This window comes from Heloderma suspectum, chromosome 13 (assembly GCF_057233095.1).
Source record: "Heloderma suspectum isolate Gila_16-S chromosome 13, 16-S_ref, whole genome shotgun sequence".
NCBI lineage: Eukaryota > Metazoa > Chordata > Lepidosauria > Squamata > Helodermatidae > Heloderma > Heloderma suspectum.
This window is the reverse complement of record NC_139470.1, coordinates 5,785,018-5,802,235: the sequence shown is the minus strand read 5'-3', so window position 1 is coordinate 5,802,235 and position 17,218 is coordinate 5,785,018. Positions and strand designations below refer to the sequence as shown.

At 44.3% G+C, this 17,218-nt stretch overlaps 1 protein-coding gene across 5 annotated transcripts in view; it reads right to left on the bottom strand.

The window, feature by feature from the left end:
• Window positions 1-867: 867 nt before the first annotated feature.
• IFT81 (intraflagellar transport 81) overlaps window positions 868-17,218 on the bottom strand; it is a 56,197-nt gene continuing 39,846 nt past the window's right edge. For 2 of the 5 annotated variants that reach the window (XM_084820332.1, XM_084820333.1), the window contains exons 12-19: window positions 16,618-16,767; window positions 14,897-15,025; window positions 14,515-14,604; window positions 12,295-12,381; window positions 11,259-11,330; window positions 11,078-11,163; window positions 7,920-7,965; window positions 868-6,712 (exon numbers count right to left, since the gene is read on the bottom strand). In XM_084820332.1, coding sequence (XP_084676458.1) covers window positions 6,530-6,712; window positions 7,920-7,965; window positions 11,078-11,163; window positions 11,259-11,330; window positions 12,295-12,381; window positions 14,515-14,604; window positions 14,897-15,025; window positions 16,618-16,767 — 843 coding nt within the window. In that variant the 3' untranslated portion in view covers window positions 868-6,529. Of the gene's footprint in view, window positions 6,713-7,919; window positions 7,966-11,077; window positions 11,164-11,258; window positions 11,411-12,294; window positions 12,382-14,514; window positions 14,605-14,896; window positions 15,026-16,617; window positions 16,768-17,218 lie in introns of those variants that run through there. The other 3 variants (XM_084820335.1, XM_084820334.1, XM_084820336.1) reach the window with 2 other exon arrangements.

Below are 17,218 nucleotides of genomic sequence, written 5' to 3'. Positions count from 1 at the left end.
TGGATGAATCACAGGTCAGAATTAAGATTGCCGGCGGAATTATCAACAACCTCAGATACGCAGACGATACCACCCTAATGGCAGAAAGCGAAGAGTATCTCAAGAGCCTCTTGTTGAGGGTGAAAGTGGAGAGTGCAAAAGCTGGTTTGAAACTCAACATTAAAAACACTAAGATCATGATATCTGGCCCCATCACTTCCTGGCATATAGAAGGGGAAGAAATGGAAACAGATTTTATTTCCTTGGGCTCCAAGATCACCGCAGACGGTGACTGTAGCCATGAAATTAAAAGACGCTTGCTCCTTGGGAGGAAAGTTATGGCAAACCTAGACAGCATAGTAAGAAGCAGAGACATCACCTTGCCGACAAAGGTCCGTATAATCAAAGCTATGGTTTTCTCGGTAGCAACGTATGGCTGTGAGAGCTGGACTATAAGGAAGGCTGAGCACAGAAGAATTGATGCTTTCGAACTGTGGTGCTGCAGAAGACCCTTACGAGTCCCCTGGACTGCAAGGAGGTCAAATCAATCAATCCTAAAGGAAATCAACCCTGACTGCTCACTGGAAGGACAGATACTGAAGCTGAAGCTCCAATATTTTGGCCACCTAATGCGAAGAGAAAAGTCACTGGAAAAGACCCTGATGCTGGGAAAGATTGAAGGCAAAAGGAGAAGGGGACGGCAGAGGATGAGATGGCTAGATAGCATCACCAATTCAATGAATATGAACTTGAGCACACTCCGGGAGACAGCGTAGGACAGGAAGGCCTGGCGTGCTATGGTCCATGGGATCACGAAGACTCGGACACAACTTAATGACTGAACAACAACAAAACCTCCAGGTTAGATTACTTAAATGCCTTCTATGCGGGGCTGCCTTAAGATAGCTTGGAAGCTGTAGCTTGTGCAAAATGTAGTGGCCAAATGGATAATGGGGACCAGTAAGTCTATAGCACCAACTCTGACCCATTTGCATTGGCTGCCTGTACATTTCCAAGCCCAATTCAAGCTGCTGCTTTTAGCTTATAGAGCCTTATATGGCTTGGGACTGCAATCCCTGATGGAGTCTCCCAGTATGAACCTACCCAACATCTGAACAACATCTGAGACTCTCCTCAGATGGAGGTTTAGAGGATGGCAACAATGGAGAAGGCCTTCTCGGTGGTGGTGGCCCCCGATTATGGAATGCTCTCCCCAGTGAGGCCTGCCTGGAGCCAACATTTTCATATTTTCATTACCAAGTTAAGACTTTCCTCTATTCCCAGGCGTTTGACGGTATGCGATGGGCTGTTTAATGCATCTGTCAAATTGTTTGCAATTGTCACTGAGGTTTTAGTTGCTTTATGGGGTGGTTGTATTTTAGTAGGAAATGGTTGCAACTGTTTTAATGTTATTGTAAGTCACCCTGAATATTTGTGTGTGTGTGTGTGTATGTGTATGTGTGTGAAAAAGACATCTAAGACATTTAATAAATAATAATACATTCTTACATCTAAAAAAGCCCAAAGCCTCTGAACCTCTTGCCTGAAAGCTCAATGCAATTCCTGATTAAACCCCTCAGTGTTCCACGAACCTCTCACTTCTACAAATGGTTATTTCAGGATATCTTGTCATGTAAACAGGTTCCTGGTGGTTTAGGATGTTTAAAGTGTATATTTAACAGATACTCCAACTGAGTGGTTTTTCAAATATTTTTTTGGAACTTCACCAGTAAGCAGTGATGGTGATTTTTTCCCTCAAACTCTGTAATTTAATTTCACATATTAGCAAGCCCAGTGTATTAATACTAATATGGAAAATGATAAGCTGAAGGAAATGTCAGAGCCAGTCAAAAGTCTGCCCCCTCCCAAGAGACTCCTTTCAAATCTCTAAATGGTTGTAGGGGTGGGGAGAGCCACTGAACAAAAACCGTTAAAGTCACATTATTGAATGTCCACTTGCATAAAAGCTAAAGATAGCCACTCTATCCCTTCCCCCGGTTTTTCCTTTTTTTGGATAATTATAATTTTCTGCTTCAGCTGAGAAAGTCATTTCTGATGCTGCTGAAGTGCGCAATCAGTTTGCCCTTCTGGAAGGCAGCAAGAATGACACAGCACTTGAAGTGGACTGTAAGAAGCATCATGCTGTGGCGTGCACGTGCGCAAAATTACCAATATCCAGGGTGCAATTCAGAAAGCAATGCAACTGTAATGCCTCCATTGTTCTTAAATTTATTTTAAATTATTTCTTTTTGCATTAGGACAAAAGATAAAATTGAGGCACACAGACGCGATCCTGACAGACACCAGTAAAACAACTTGAGATTTTCATTTGTATCTTTCATTTGCATTGATTCCAAATCCCCAGAAATTCCTTGTTTTCCTCCCTTCTCAAAGGTATATTTGATGTTTAAGCTTCACAGTTGAGATGTATCATGTATCCCATTCTTTATTTCAAGGGGGCCGTTGCAAAGCTCACCTGCTAGCCCCATTGAAGTGTACAAATTACTTTACAAAGTGCTGTTTCTGAAGACAAAGGCCTATATTTGATTTGAATCTGTGTGTGCATTGTGGTTTAGAGATGATTTCATCATACTATTTTTTTCCTTGAGGGAGGAACATAGGAAATTGCGTCATACTGAGTCAGAAAATTTGTTCCTCTAGCTCAGTATTGTCTATGCTGAGTGGGAGCAGCTCTCCAAAGTTTCCGAGGAGTCTTTCTCAGCCTTACCTGGAGATGCCCAAGATTGAACCTGGAATCTTCTGCACACAAAGTGTGTACTCTATCACTGAGCTACAGCCCCTTCACAGGAAAACTCATAAAAGGTGGTTGTATTGGATAGCAAATCTCACACTGCCCCTTTATGCCTGAACTCCCTCCCTGAACGTATTTGTAGTACCACCTCAACTCCTTCCTCAAAACTCCGAGGTGGCCCTTAAAATTCACCTCCAATTGTAATAAAACTCAAGTTTGGCTGCATTTGCTAACATTTAACCTTTGCTACTTCTGCCTTTCCCACTTTTAATTTTAGACTGCTCCCCTCCTCGAGAGCAGAGACTGCTTTTTCTTTTGGTAGCGTAGTGGCTAAAAGACTGAGGTAGGGGTCAAGAAGTCCCTTGTCTGAATTTCACCTCTGCCATGAACTCACTAGGTGGCCTTAGCTGAGCAACTCTCTCTCCCCGCCTCAGTCCATCATACTGACTGCCTTACAGGGCTGTTGGAAGGATTAAAACGGGGGTGCAGAATTTCAGGCCTGGGGACCATGTCTGGCCCACCTGATGTCCGAATCTAGCCCTCTGGGATTCTGCAGCTGGCCACACCCCCTTCCCCTGGCCACACCCCTTTCTCCCACCCACCAATCGTTGGTGGCTTCACAGCTTTGGCATCTTTCCCCCACTCCCCATTCTAAAAGGTTGAAGTGCCTCTCATAAGGCTTAGTGACTGACAGAAAGAGCAATAAGCTAAACAATGCTGGTATTTTGGGCTCACCCCCTTCGCCTCTGGCCCTGTCCTCCACTGGAATGCGGCCCCCAAGAGCTTCTTCAAAACTGAATTCAGCCTTTGGGCTGAAAGAGGTGCAACAGCCCTGAATGAGAACAAGATAACGAAGTGTTTTGAACTCTTGAAAACCTTATGCAAATACTATGTATTATTCTTATAGTGCCACATACATTGATTGTGCTGTAAAAAGAACAGAAATAAGTATGTTTTGCCAAGCAAATAGATGGGTGCGGGAATCTTGTGATCTTATACCTGCAAAACACTCACAGATATTACATTCTGACATTGTATTTTCCACAGATGGGGGGGTGGGTGAGCAGAGAGTTACATTCCATATCTTCTAGAATCTCTCTGTTCTTAGGGTAAGAACATCAGAAGCTAGAAAGATGATTTCAGTTGATAATAAACGTTATTCAAAGGCTCCAGGGGTAAATGTTGAAATGGCAGTGAACCTCCCAAGTCCTATCAAACTGCCATTTAGACCTCAGAAAATACCTGAGAGACAGATTCAGAGCTACTCTGCAGCTTTCTGTGTGCAGAGATGGCCCTCAGGCACTGGTTATTTGCATTCCCTCCTTCCAACCAAATAATTTTCTCACACTTTGGAGCACACTAAGCCTTTCCTCTTGCCTCCAACCGTGGATTAAATTAGACCTTGTTTAATTTATCTCCCCCAGCAATGTGACAAGGTTTCAGCGACCTGCCGGATGACCCTCCCTTTGAAAGCTCCAGCACCTTACTATTGCTCCACCACTGCAACAAATAATGAACAAGCAAGACTAAAATCCTGCAGACAATGGTGGGCCAATGATTCCAATTATGGCCTAGTCTATTCAGCCTCCAGCAGCCAAAAACAAACAAACAAACAAAAAACTTGAACCCAAACACCTCCCCCAAATTTTGATCCAGGAAACACCAGATTCTCTATGCAGAAAACTGTGCAAATTAAGCACACTGAAAGTAAGGTTTGTGAAGAATTTCTACTTGTATTTATTGACAATACAGCAGAACTTTGCAGGTTTCTTGCATTTCCCCACCCAAAACAACATGAGGTAGACCACAATCCACATTTTAAAGAATGGGATGGTGAGGTAGAGAGTGTGGTTTGTCCTGGCTACATTATGAGTGCTTAGCATTGGGGAGACTTGAACTCAGATCTCATAGGGCTGCTTTTCACATTACATGTTTTAGGTGTGCATATTAGTTTTTTTTTCTTTAGGGATATATCTAAACATGTAAACTGTAAATGCAAGAAACCAAAATTTTAAAAGGTGTGTATAGTTCAAGTTCAAGAACACTAATCAGAGTCAGATCTGGTTATGGTGCCCTGGTTAATTGCTCTATAATGAGTGAAAACATTTTCTCACTGGTAGAAGAGGGAAGGTTCTGCAGCTCCTCATTCAAGTCAGCCCCAAGTACAATACTCCGCACTGTGTCACACTATTGTTCAAGTACAAGACTCTAGAGCACCAAAGTCACAGACTTTGTGTATAGTTTCTTAAGGATCCCTGTGGGTCTGACGCTGAGGGTTCTTTTGAATTCTCAGAAGTGTAACTTTGGGAGGTGAAGGGAAGCCTGACACCTAAGAAACTACTGTTACTTATTAGGTGCAAAGGGAGGACGGAAAGAAAAGTGTAAAACATGGAAGATTCACATTGCAGAGCTTGCACTTTATTATCATTGTAGCTGCATTAATGAAATACATTGAAGGGTAAAACCTTATCACTGTAACAAAGCTGGAAAAGGTTAAAAAGGTGCTTCCTTTCAAGGCAAAAGGTAATGTTTCCAAATGACTTCACCACGGGTCACGCAAAGAGAATTTTGGACTGCCATCCAAGAAAAACAACACATTTCATAAGGCTGTGGCGCAAAGCACCCCCTGCTCTTCTGATCTTGAGGCTGGCAGGCAGGCTCAGGGGCACAACTCAGAGAAGCACAAAGGCACCCAAGGACCATCAGGGCTCTCATTTCGACTGGCCCTCCTGTTCCACAAGGGAAGCTGTGTAGTACTTCGATACCAGAGTGAACCTTATGTGCAGAACAACGTCTTCAGATCTACTCCATATCAGGAAAATTCTGTAAAATAGCCATGGCACTGTGAAGACGGTGCGAGTCAGCAGTCATAAAGGACTGTCTTCTAACGGCAGATTTCACATGCCCTTTTCCCCACATGGCAGTGTTCTGGTAAAGCTCACCAGAGTTCACAAAGCAAATGTTACAACCTGCATCCTTGGGAAACTATCAAAATCTGGCTTGAGCTAGGAGATGGCGAGTCAGTGTCCCAACCTTCAGAGGCTATATAAGGAACAGATACTAAATGAAGCTACAGGATATCATGTATTTTGAAGAAAGAATACATGTTTTCAGTTCCTGGGAAGTGCTGAGAATTCAAGGCCCCTTTCTCAAGCCTTGCTCTGGCCCTTGTGGTTGTGGCCCTTGATATATGAACTCCCCACATTCTCCCAGGGTGTAAGGTGTCGGGTTTGGGTACGCCTGAGTGTGGTGCAAGGACTACTTGCAAGCTGGTTTGGATCTGTAATACGGAGTCTCCTGGTTTACAAACCCAGATAGAGAAGCTTTTCTGTCAACAAAGTCAAGGGTTCAAACACCAGTTTTTGAGGCCTGGGGACAGGGTAACTTTTGTCTCTCTGGAAACAGCCAGCTCTCAGCCTAACAGATGGGTTGGCCCTTGGCCCTTAAACCTTTTCCAACATAGCAGTGTCACCCCGAGTACTTCCCAATGCTTAACTCATTAACCTGGCCTTCCAGTGATGGAAAGGACGTTCCATTTGCAGCACCCCTAGAGAGAGTTATTTTCTCTGCTTAATACAAGGAGTGGCCAAAAGGGTCTCAGTCCAATTCGGAAACCAACACTGTTCTAATTAAGCCAATCAAGACTTCCCCAGCCACCCCTTGTAGTTGAGCCGCTAAGCTCCAGCGATAAGTTTAACTTGCATAGAAATGGTTGTAGAACTAAACTAACATTTGTAATGGAATTGCTAAAGAAATAAAATCCTGTTCAGAATTACTGAGATACGAAGGGGCTGGGTTTCATAAGACCAGCCGGTCCTCTCCTCCTTCCTGAATTACTTGGCCAATGGACGTTTGGTCTTGTTGCTTTAAGAAACACTCCTTCTTGCACTCCATGAGCAGCTGGAAATCTCGCCACATTTTCACTTGCTTCAGATTTGGGCCATGACTTTCCCGGATGCCCTTTTGCTTCTCTCGCAGTTTCTGTTGTTCAAAAGAATGGTCAAAACCAGACTGAGGAAGGTTTATAAGCTGCAAGAGTCAGCTCAAACACAGTGGGTTGTGAACATTTATTTTTCTTACCTTAGCAATATAGATCCCACTGCTGGGATCTGAAGTCTTGTTAGGCTCCAAGGTGCAATGACTGCTCCATTCACTTCAACTGTGTGTGGAGCAGCCGCTGCTGGTCCGTAACTCTGTGCACACAGGAAACTGCCTTATACGAAGTCAGACTGATGCTGTGTCTAGCTCAGTACTGTCTAGAGGCTGACAGGCAACGGGTCGCCACCGTTCCAGACGGGGTCCTTCCCAGCCCTGCCTGGGCTTGAACTTAGGTCCTTCTGCATCCAAAGCAGGCGCCCCACTACCCTTTCTCTAAATGCGAGCCCCCACGCTTGGGAGGAAAACTGAAGTGTTCCTGTGTGCCCCAAGTTAGTATATGACTAGGCATTTGATTGCAATTCTTGCAAAGAAGGACTAAAGCAGGGCTAAGAGGCAATCTAATACGAAGCGTTTTCAGGCCTACAAACACTGTTGAGTCCGTCTCTGTTATTTGTTTGGGCTGCATTTATTTTGTAAAAGTATACCCAGATCAGTAACTTTTGGACTCAAGACTTTGCAGTTTGGAGTAAATTGTGCTCTTGAAATTAAGAAAACCTAAAATAAAACTTTACAAGAAATTATGTATTTAAACATATAACACTAGTATAACTAGATTTATGAGGGGAACATAGAAGAAGTTAAGAGACTGTATCTTTTTCTGCGTAATTCTGAACTTCACAGAAGACGAAAAATGTACAGAAGTCGGCAAGGGTTGTAGGTAACGCAGCTATATCAAATGTATTATAGTTCTTTTTTATAAAGATACCAAGGACAACAGCTGGAAAATATATTGTCTTCAGCCAATTGCTTTATATACCACTTCAAATTTGATCTGGCAAAGCTTCGTCTGCATTACAGTATCTTATCACTGGGGTTTCCGGGGAATGTGCCGTTTGTAAAAGATAGACAGCTTAAGCATTATCTGTAGGAAGCTGACTTTAGAATTGTTTGGATAGTTTATTTTCAGAAGGCGATTTCTTTGTGCTAGAATGGAGTGGTTCTTAGGAGCTATGCATAAGCTACTAACATGCATGAAATGTAGCATTTTCTAAAAACAGGAAGAAAGATTAAAAAAATAATCCATTGCTACCTTTCCAAGGTTTTCTTGTTCTGTGATCATCCGGGAATACTGTTCCCTAAAGAAGACAATAAATGCATTTAATAATAATGTAAAAGAATATTTGGCATTTATACAGCACTTTCAGAGTGTTCAGAGAGCTTCACATACAGTGTCTCGGTAATCTTCACAACAGCCGTGTAAGGAAGATCTGTATCGTTATACACATGTTGCAGATGGGAGCCTGAGGCTTTATTCACAGTTGGTTCTTGAGTGGGTAAAATATTTCATTATGATGCTCCTTATTGTTCAAGCCCATATTTATGTATATTTTTCCCACCCTATTCCAAGGGCAAGTTATAATAGCCCTTCTCTCATAATCTTTTTATGAACACCCTGTGAGGCAGACTACATGGAGAAGGAATATGCTTTCTGAAGCTACACAGTGAGCTTTATGGCCAAGGGGGATTTGGAGATGCCTCTCCTCCTGCATTTAAATCCTACAGACTATCCCCTCAATTACCCTGGTTTCACAGATCCCAATGAGCTTCATACATTTAAGTGTCATCAGGCTAAAAAATAAAACCCCATGATGGGGTTGAAAACTGACATGTGTCCCTATTAAACCAGGAGTTCTACTGGTTGACAGGAGAAAAACAAGTGAGTATGAGCACACACACTAAAGATTTTGGGCATAAATGCTTCAGGAAAGACTCCTGATTCTGCAGCCTGTGATGATTGTTCTGCTCCACTAAAATCCTTGCAAGTTTTGGCCTCAGCAAGGGTCAAAGCAGGACTGCATCCCAGCCTTGGACAAGGAAAGACTAAATGGAGCTTGATCCAAGGACTGTAAGGTGCTTTTGAAATGTCTTGGGACAGAATATCCTTCCAGTTGGGGAATACATGTTCACAGAGTGGTCTCGAAACCTATGATCTGAAACCATACACAGGACAGAATCCAATGGGATGCTTAGCCCCCACCGCTTCCTTTCCACCCAAGCACTTCCCTGCTGCAAGCGGTGGGTCCTGCCAATTCTGTTGCACAAGTGGGACCCACAATTTACGCAAGGGACATTGAGCGCTTCCTAATGGAAGCCCCAAAACAAGCGGGAACACTAGTTTCTGGAAGGAGACGGGTTGGCGGAGCTCCCTTATGCAACCTCTGCTGACCTGCCTCCTTCCAGAGACTAGTGGTGGAGGGCACTTGCGCAGTGGAATTGGCAAGGCAGAAGAGAATCATGGGAGCAGGAAGTGCCCCACTGGATTCTGCCCTTTAGTCATGACTAACTTAGGTCCCGCTGATTTCAATGGGAGGAATTAAGACATGACTAACTTGATTTTAGTGGGATTAAGGCACGACTTAGTCTGGATCCAATCCTATCAGACAGATGCTTGTAGCCTTCCATGGGGGAAGACAGGAGATGATCCCACCCTGCCCTGTCTATTGGGATATTACCCCAGTCTCCACGATCTGTGCCATCCATTCGCACATTCTTCCCCTATATATTAGTTGTTCTATTGGAAGATGGGATTTGAGTCTGGAACATGTTTATTCTCACAGCCCAGGATATCCATCTTTCTTATAACCTGCATGCAGCTGTTAGAATTTGTGCCAGGACCAAGGTGACCTAAGTTGCCCCCAAGAGAGCACACTGACATCCTTCCCCAGCTCTTTAGGTGCTCCGAGTGTTCTTTAACCCTAAGATTGGCTTCTAAAATTTTATTAAAAGGAAAGAAAAAAGAAAAAGAAAGGCACCAGAAAATTAGTCTTTTGAACGTCAGCTTTTTGGCTATTTATAATGATGCCTGGAAAGAATGCAACTTAATTTTGAAACTTAAAACTATTTTTAGAGAACAAAATTAACTTTTCACATTCCTCACTACTGACTCCATGGAACAGAGATGGGGCTGGGGATCAGAATTAGGGCATTTCTAATTCATTAGCAAACCAAAGTTCTCCTTATAGGTCATCTGAGCTCAGTTTACATTCCAGGGCTCACAAAAGCCCTGAAAGGATTTCTAGAAACTCGCCTTCTCTTGCCATTCTACACGTATTGAATCTCTGCCTGCCAAAGCTTCTGTTAGCTCGCTCTTGTTTCCCGGAGCACCTATGCATGCTCTTTGATTTTCAGGGGGAAGTGGCAGTCCACCATCCTTAAGGCTCGCTCACCTTGCCTAGCAACTCCCTCTGCTCTTTTTCAGTGCATTAAGGAGAAGTGCAGGGGGTGGATGCAGCAGGCATCTCAAAAATGGAGGCACCTTTCCCCCGTGACAAATGAGTGTCCTGTTGTGCATATTTATGGCTCATGCTACTCCCACAATCACCCTTGTCTGCAGTGTGAAAGGGGAGACAAGTGAGGGACTCGGGCGGGCAGAAATCACAAGCATATATGGCCTGTTAGGTATGGATGGGTGAGCACCGGATAGACATCCAAACCCCCTCAATGAGGAGCATGCTGACATGCCTTGCCCACTCTAAGCTCCTAGATCCCAGGCAATCCACAGTGGCCCCAAGAAGGATGGCATTTTAAATGGATACGAGATATGGCTTGCAATCTAGCCACTACAAAACAGCAAGGGCAGATACATGGGTTATTACGGCAAAAGGATTCTGCGTACAAAGCAACAGCAACAAAAACCAAAGCCAAAGCCAAAACACTTGACCACTGAGCAGAGAAACACTGGGCATGTAAATCACACAGCTGGCAGGCTCTCAACATTAATCTACTAACTTCCACCATAACTGTTCTCTCATTTCACTTTAGCACTAGCATTCCTACTGTTTCTCTTCTCAGCATTCAACTTCTTTCCCCCATCCACACAGATAACAAATCCATTGCAAATATTTAGAGAGATGTAATCTGCTCACTGTCCCTGGCTGCCCTTCAATTTGGACACCATAAATGGAGACTTGTGAGATAAACAAGCAACATAAACAGCATTTTATAATTCTAAGGTCTCTGTGTTTACACATGGGGAGAATCCTAAACTGAACCATAGCAAACAGAGGGAATCACTGCTGAGGACTCCATCTGCTAAGCAAATAGCACCTCTGCAGCGGGAAGGAAATGTACAACAGAGAATTTCAGGGAAACGTAATATGGGCAATTTCTTTTCATTCAAGACTAATGACTTAACCTCCCATTTCTGAAAACTCTTTGGAGTTAAGATATGGTCCCAAGTGCTTTTACCTGATTGCTTTTCTTCTTTCCTGTTGATCTGAAGAGACATACATCTTCATCTCATCTTTGGCACGCTGGAAGTGCACTTCTAGAATCTAAGAAGGAACACAAAGATTTATACACCAACCACCCTTCCCACTTGAAGAGTCTCACGGACATAGCTGCACACATGCTCCTTTTGCAGACTTACTCTTTTCATGGAGTTGGTATGATGATAGCGGCTTTCCTCCTGAACACACTCCTCATGAAGGCCCTTCACCTCCTGCGGTAGGTAGGCAGATCACATTTTTAACAGGCAAGAGCGCAGAAAGTCTCTAGCAGGGGTGGGGAACTTCTTGCAGCCTGAGGGCCAAATTCAATTTTGGGGAAGCTTTCAAGGGCTGCATTCCAGCAATGGGCAGGGGTGAGGGCAAAGGGGAAGAGTCAAAGGCAAAAGGACTGGGGTAAAGAAGACCTGCCTATTGCATTTAAAGCTCTTACTACCAGTAACAGCAGAGGCATTTCAGCCTTTTAGAACCAGGGGAGGGAGGGAATGGCGCAAAAGCTAGGAAACTACCAAACAATAGGTGCTTGGGGGAAAGGGGAAGGGTGCATGACCATTTGGGGAACCGCAGAGGGCTGAACTGGGTCTCCAGGAGGGTCAGGCTTGTCCTCCAGGCCTGAGGTTCCGCATCCTTGTTCTACAGCATGAAGACCATTTTCAAGGAAAGCAGCCCAAGAATTACACACAGAGGGGCTGAAGAACCTGTGGCCCTGCAGATGTTGGACTCCAATTCCCATCATCCCCAATCACAGGCCATGCTGCCTGCGGCTTATGGGACATGGAGTCCAACAACATCTGCAGGGCCACAGTTTCCCACCTGTGACACAGACAATGTAATTATTTCCCTCTCATCTATCCAAAGAAAGAAAGGGGGAAAAAAGCCATCCAAAATAATTGCTGATGTGCTTAGTTGGCCCAAGAGTGGGCAGAGGCAACCACTTTTGTTCTATGTCTCCACCTGACAGGATGACAGGCCAAAGGTTTGCAAGCACCCCCCAGATCGGGAAATAGTCATCTTTCCCCAACCCAGCTGTGCTGGTAAAGTTGGGTAGGTGAGCCCCCAAAAGGTCATCAGTCATGGTCCCGAGAACGTGCAAGATCAAGCCACTATGTCTCCCCAAAGAAAACTGGGTGGTGGGAGGGGTGATGAGATCAGGAGTGCCATTCTGCCTTGCCATTGTACCTGCTCCAGTGCAGAACGGTTGCTTTCCAAGCCTGCTGCACAGCTGTCATACTGGGATTTCTTCTCTCCGCATGCTTGGGTTAATTCCTGGAGATGGAAGGAAAGACAGAAGGGTGCATGCAGTCTCTCAGCCCGTGGCACTCAGACAGATCACGTTCTTGTCAATCTCGCTCTCTAACCTCAGCTACTGGCACACAGAGGTGCTCACATGAACCCAAGGGACATCTGAGCCCCACTGCTTATGGGGAAGCCACCAGCCTTGCATGCTGAAAGATCAAGAGCATAAACTACAACACAGCTTACAAGTCCCCCCGCCCCCCACAGTGCTTCTTAAATATATATCACTATCCAGTGTCTTTAGTGCAGTGGTGGGTTATTTTTCTAATTTGCTTACACCATAGCAAGGATTTTGACTTAGCTGTATTGAAATTAAGCATGCAAGAGAGTTTTGAGGAGTGTTCCTGCACAAACAGTTTGTACAGGTATTTACATATGCCATGGGATGACCATAACTTCTTCTCCCATATGTCCCTGCCCAGACCCTCAGATCACCTCTGGAGGCCGTCCCCTGGGTGCCCCCCACTGAATGAAGCTAGGCGGGTGGCTACAAGAGACAGTAGGCGCCTGTTACTCTCCACCTGCCTGTCTGTGGAACACCCACCCCAAGGAGGCTTGCTTGGTGCCCACAATGTTACCTTTCTGGTGCCAGGCAAAGACAATTCTCTTGTCCCAGGTATTTCAGAAAGTGTAGCTTTTCATTTCTGCAATTTTATTTTCCAAGCCTTTTAATTTTTTATTGCATCCATTTTTTAGACCTGTCTTATTGTATGAGCCTCCCTGAGATCTTTGTGTTGTAAGGTGGTATATAAATGTAATAAATAAATAAAATAACGAGCAACAGGATAGGCAAGCAAAAGGAAAGCTACCATCTAGGTGGTGCAGGAAAGTAATGTCAGGCATACTATTCCCCGTTCTGCACTGAAGCAGCGGAGTTACAGTGGCGTCTAACCACCCTTCCCCAAGCTAGTGTCCTCCAGACAGCCATGTTGACTGGGAGTGATGGTAGTTGCAGTCCAACACATCTGGAGGACACCAGCTTGGGGAAGGCTGGCACAGGCAATAAACAGTGCCTCAAATGAAAGCTTGCTTCTACTCACATTTTAAATGAACTGCGGGGCAGCAGGGAGAAAAATACATTTTGCAGGCAAAAGACAGCAGGAGCATCTCCCACACAAGCTGTACTACAATGAACGTAAAAACTGCTTTGCTGGATCAGATTGAAGGCCCCTCTCACCTTCTATTTTTAACAACACTCAGCCAGACACCTTGGGGAGCCCATGAGCAGGGCACAAAGGTGACTGTTGTCCCTGATGGCTTGTCCCCAGCATCTGATAGTCAGAAGGGTGATGATAGTCAGAAGGGTGCTTCACTCCTAGTCATCAGGCCAAGAGATTGTACAGGTCCTTCAGATAAGTATTAAGCCAAACCACAGTGTCTTGTGATCACCCCAGGTTCCTTTGGGCACCACAGTTTCATTCTTCTCCGCCCAAGTTTTGCAACAGCTCCCACCATTCCACTCGTACCTTGAATTTAACAGTGTAGCATACACCAATTGAAATGAATGAGACTTAAGTTAGTCGTGAACAACTTAGGTCCCACTGACTTCAATGGGTCTACTCGATGCTTAACTACATCTAGAACCAACCCAATGCATTAAGACCATGCAGGTTTGTAACTGATTATCTATATCTATATCTCTATGTGCCACCTTGACTTTGAGAAGAATAAAAATCATGGGCCCAGCGAATAGGGATATGATAGTGCAGAGCTGCTGAAGCAAAAGGGCTGTGGACCTAGATGGGGGGCCACTGTGGGACCACTGTAAGAGTGGGACAGAACTATAGTAATTTAATTTTTAAACCCAGTCACTCAAGAATTTGTTCCAAGGAGGCTCAGACTTGAAAAAAAACCCAGTTAAAATTAGCTTACCACACAAATACAGCTGGCCACCTCCAACACATACAATTTGGCCCGGAGAGATATCTAGGCACGGACAGCTACTGGGTGCTTTTCAGTGTGCAGTACATGGTGGCCCAGAGGGGAGGCAGGCAAAATGGCAGGATTAAATTTAGAGATGGCTCAAGAAATCTTACCCCACTCTAATCAGCCCAGTTGTGTTCCAACAAAACAAAACATTAAAAAAAAGTCTCTTTCACTCACCTGACACTTTTGTCGCAACTGCCTTAAATCTTTGATAATTGGAGCAAGGCTTGACTTCTTATCAGCCACCATAGCATTCAGTTTTTTCACCTGTTTGACAGGAGGAAAATGCACTGCATGAATGTGCTATTAATAAAAAAGCAAAAAGGCTGGAAATGGGAAGAAAGAAGGCTGGAAAGGCAAATGGAGGGGAAAGAAAGGGGAAATCAGGGAAGATGTGACAAATGGAGACAGGACTTCTACCCATGGAGGCACAACTGCACCCAGTCATGCTGCTCTGACAAAACAGATCCTGCAGGCGAGTGGGAGGTTGGAGAGAGACTGAAATAGAGTATCGCCATTCCCTCCCCCCACCCCGCCTGTAATAAGTGTGAAAAATCACCATTTCGGACATATTATCCAGAGTTCGACCCTTCATTTCATCCATTTCGCTCTTTACTGCTGACACTCTCTCCAGCTCCTCCTGCGTATAGCTGTATCCAGAGATCCCCTTCTTGTCTTCAATTGCTTGCTGGTAGCAAAGGAGCACAACTGTAAGTATACAGGCCAGTCTTTCCTCACCGAATGCCCTCCAGATGTTTTGGACTACAACTGCCATGGTCCCTGAGCATTGGCCATGCTGGCTGGAACTGATGTTTGTCATCCAAAACGTCTGGAGGGCACCCTGATAGGGGGAAGGCTGCTTTAGAGGCTAAGGAGCAAATTGGCTCGGAATTGCAACTACAACATCGTAAGGAAGCCATATGTGAAGTTGAGGGGCACCAAAGGTTTGTTTTTGATGGAGCTATATGAAAACAATTAAGAACAGGCCAGTTACTGTGCCAAGATATCTCTCATTAAAGGGATCTGGGTTCTACTGGCCAAAGGCCCAGTGAGGTCTATGGAGAAAGTGCTTAGAACAATGCCTAAATTTGTGAAAGAACTAGGTGCATTTTCAGTAATCCATTACTTTCATTCATCCAAGATGAAGTGATTCTGAACCTACTGCTGTTATTTATTTACCTAGCCATGTCTTTCATACACAGATTAATAATGTCTAATCAAGAGGGACGAATCATATAGTAACCTTACAGCCTCACTCACTGCCCGTTCTGCTTTGTCTTAGAAGAAATAATGTGTTCTCTAAAGATACTTGGGTGGAAGGAAAAAAAACACACACACACTTAAGACACTTGGTAACACTGGTTTCCATATTTCACCACAACCTCTCTTATATCTCTGATAAAAATGTAAAGAGCTTTAGGGAAAGGGACATCCCTAAACACATGTAACTTTCTATCAAAGTGAGTGATAACAGAAAGACATGATGCCATGGAAGACTGCAAGAAAAGGATCCTTGGGCACTCTAGTTTGCTGTAATCACTGCATTTTCACTACCCTTGACGTGTGTGGGAACCTGTTTCAGTTAGAAGTAAGAGGTAGGCATTATTTCAGCTTTTGAATGACAAGATGCAAGAATGGAGATATCATGGTATGCAAGTTCTTTTAAGACCAAGATATAATGAATACTGTTGTTCATTTCAATAAAACTGTATCAAAGCTAAAGCAAAAAATTGCACTGAAGCCAAAGACTTCACTTAACAGCAATCTTTTACAGTGTATGTTTCAAGATCTTCCTGTAATCACAAAATTACATCACTCAACACGTCCAGGAGATCAACGCTTGGCTGCTTCCTCAAAAGACTCCGCCCTTTCTCCCAGACCGTCTGGTCTGTTTGGAGCTGCCTCCCAGAACACCTAATGCCACCTCTCTTCCTTCCTTCAAATCTCTCAGCAGCCACCTTTTCCATGAAGCATTTGGCTCAATCCCCCCGTTCCCATGCCCTTCTGCAACTAAGCCAATAAACAAGCTTGAGCAGGTTACATATTCTTTCCCTACCCAGCCCTGCCTCCACCCCTGCTTTCCTCTGTTGTTTCCCCTGCATCAAATTCTAGATTGTAAGCTTCTTGTACTGCCCTCTTGTACTCTGTAAAGCACCCGGCACACCAATGGTGTGACATGATAAATTATAACAGCTACTGCAGAAAGAGTGTGAGAGCAGAACCTCCAGCCTAGCCCCGTGCATTCCATGGTGTGGACAGGATGAGAGGATGGCCCATTACCAACTGCTGCTGGATGTCCTCATGGCGCTGCGTTAGGAGCTCTTCCGTTCTCTGCAGGATGCCGTACTCAGCCGTAATTTCTGCTATTTCCAGGCGCTTCTTCTTATAAAGTGTGTTTTTGCTTCGAAGCTTATTAACATAACGCTTAAACTGAAACAAAAGATAATAGGGGCACTTGAAATGCAAAGAAGTTGGATTTAGCATCTACAAACACACACACACACACACACACACACACACCAACACACACAAATCTTTTTTCTGGCCCAAGTATTTATCTCAAGAGAAATCAAGCTACATTTTATTTTTAGAAGGTATGTGATATACATAACCTAAAAGTAAAACATTGCATCCCTTTTAAAGAACAAATGCTTAAAGGCTGGGATAAACGCAGCCTGAGAAACCCCCCAGAGTAACTGTATGTTCTATAAAAAGTGTCCCAGGCAAGGAGCCCATCATGAAACCATGCCAGCTCATCTGCCATCCTGTGCAGTGTTGAGAGTGAGGCTTTGTCCACCTTGCTGTACTCCTGCAACTATTTTTAAAGCCAAAAGCTGCAAACATTTTTAGTGAAAGAACAAACCCAAAGTATTACTCAGTG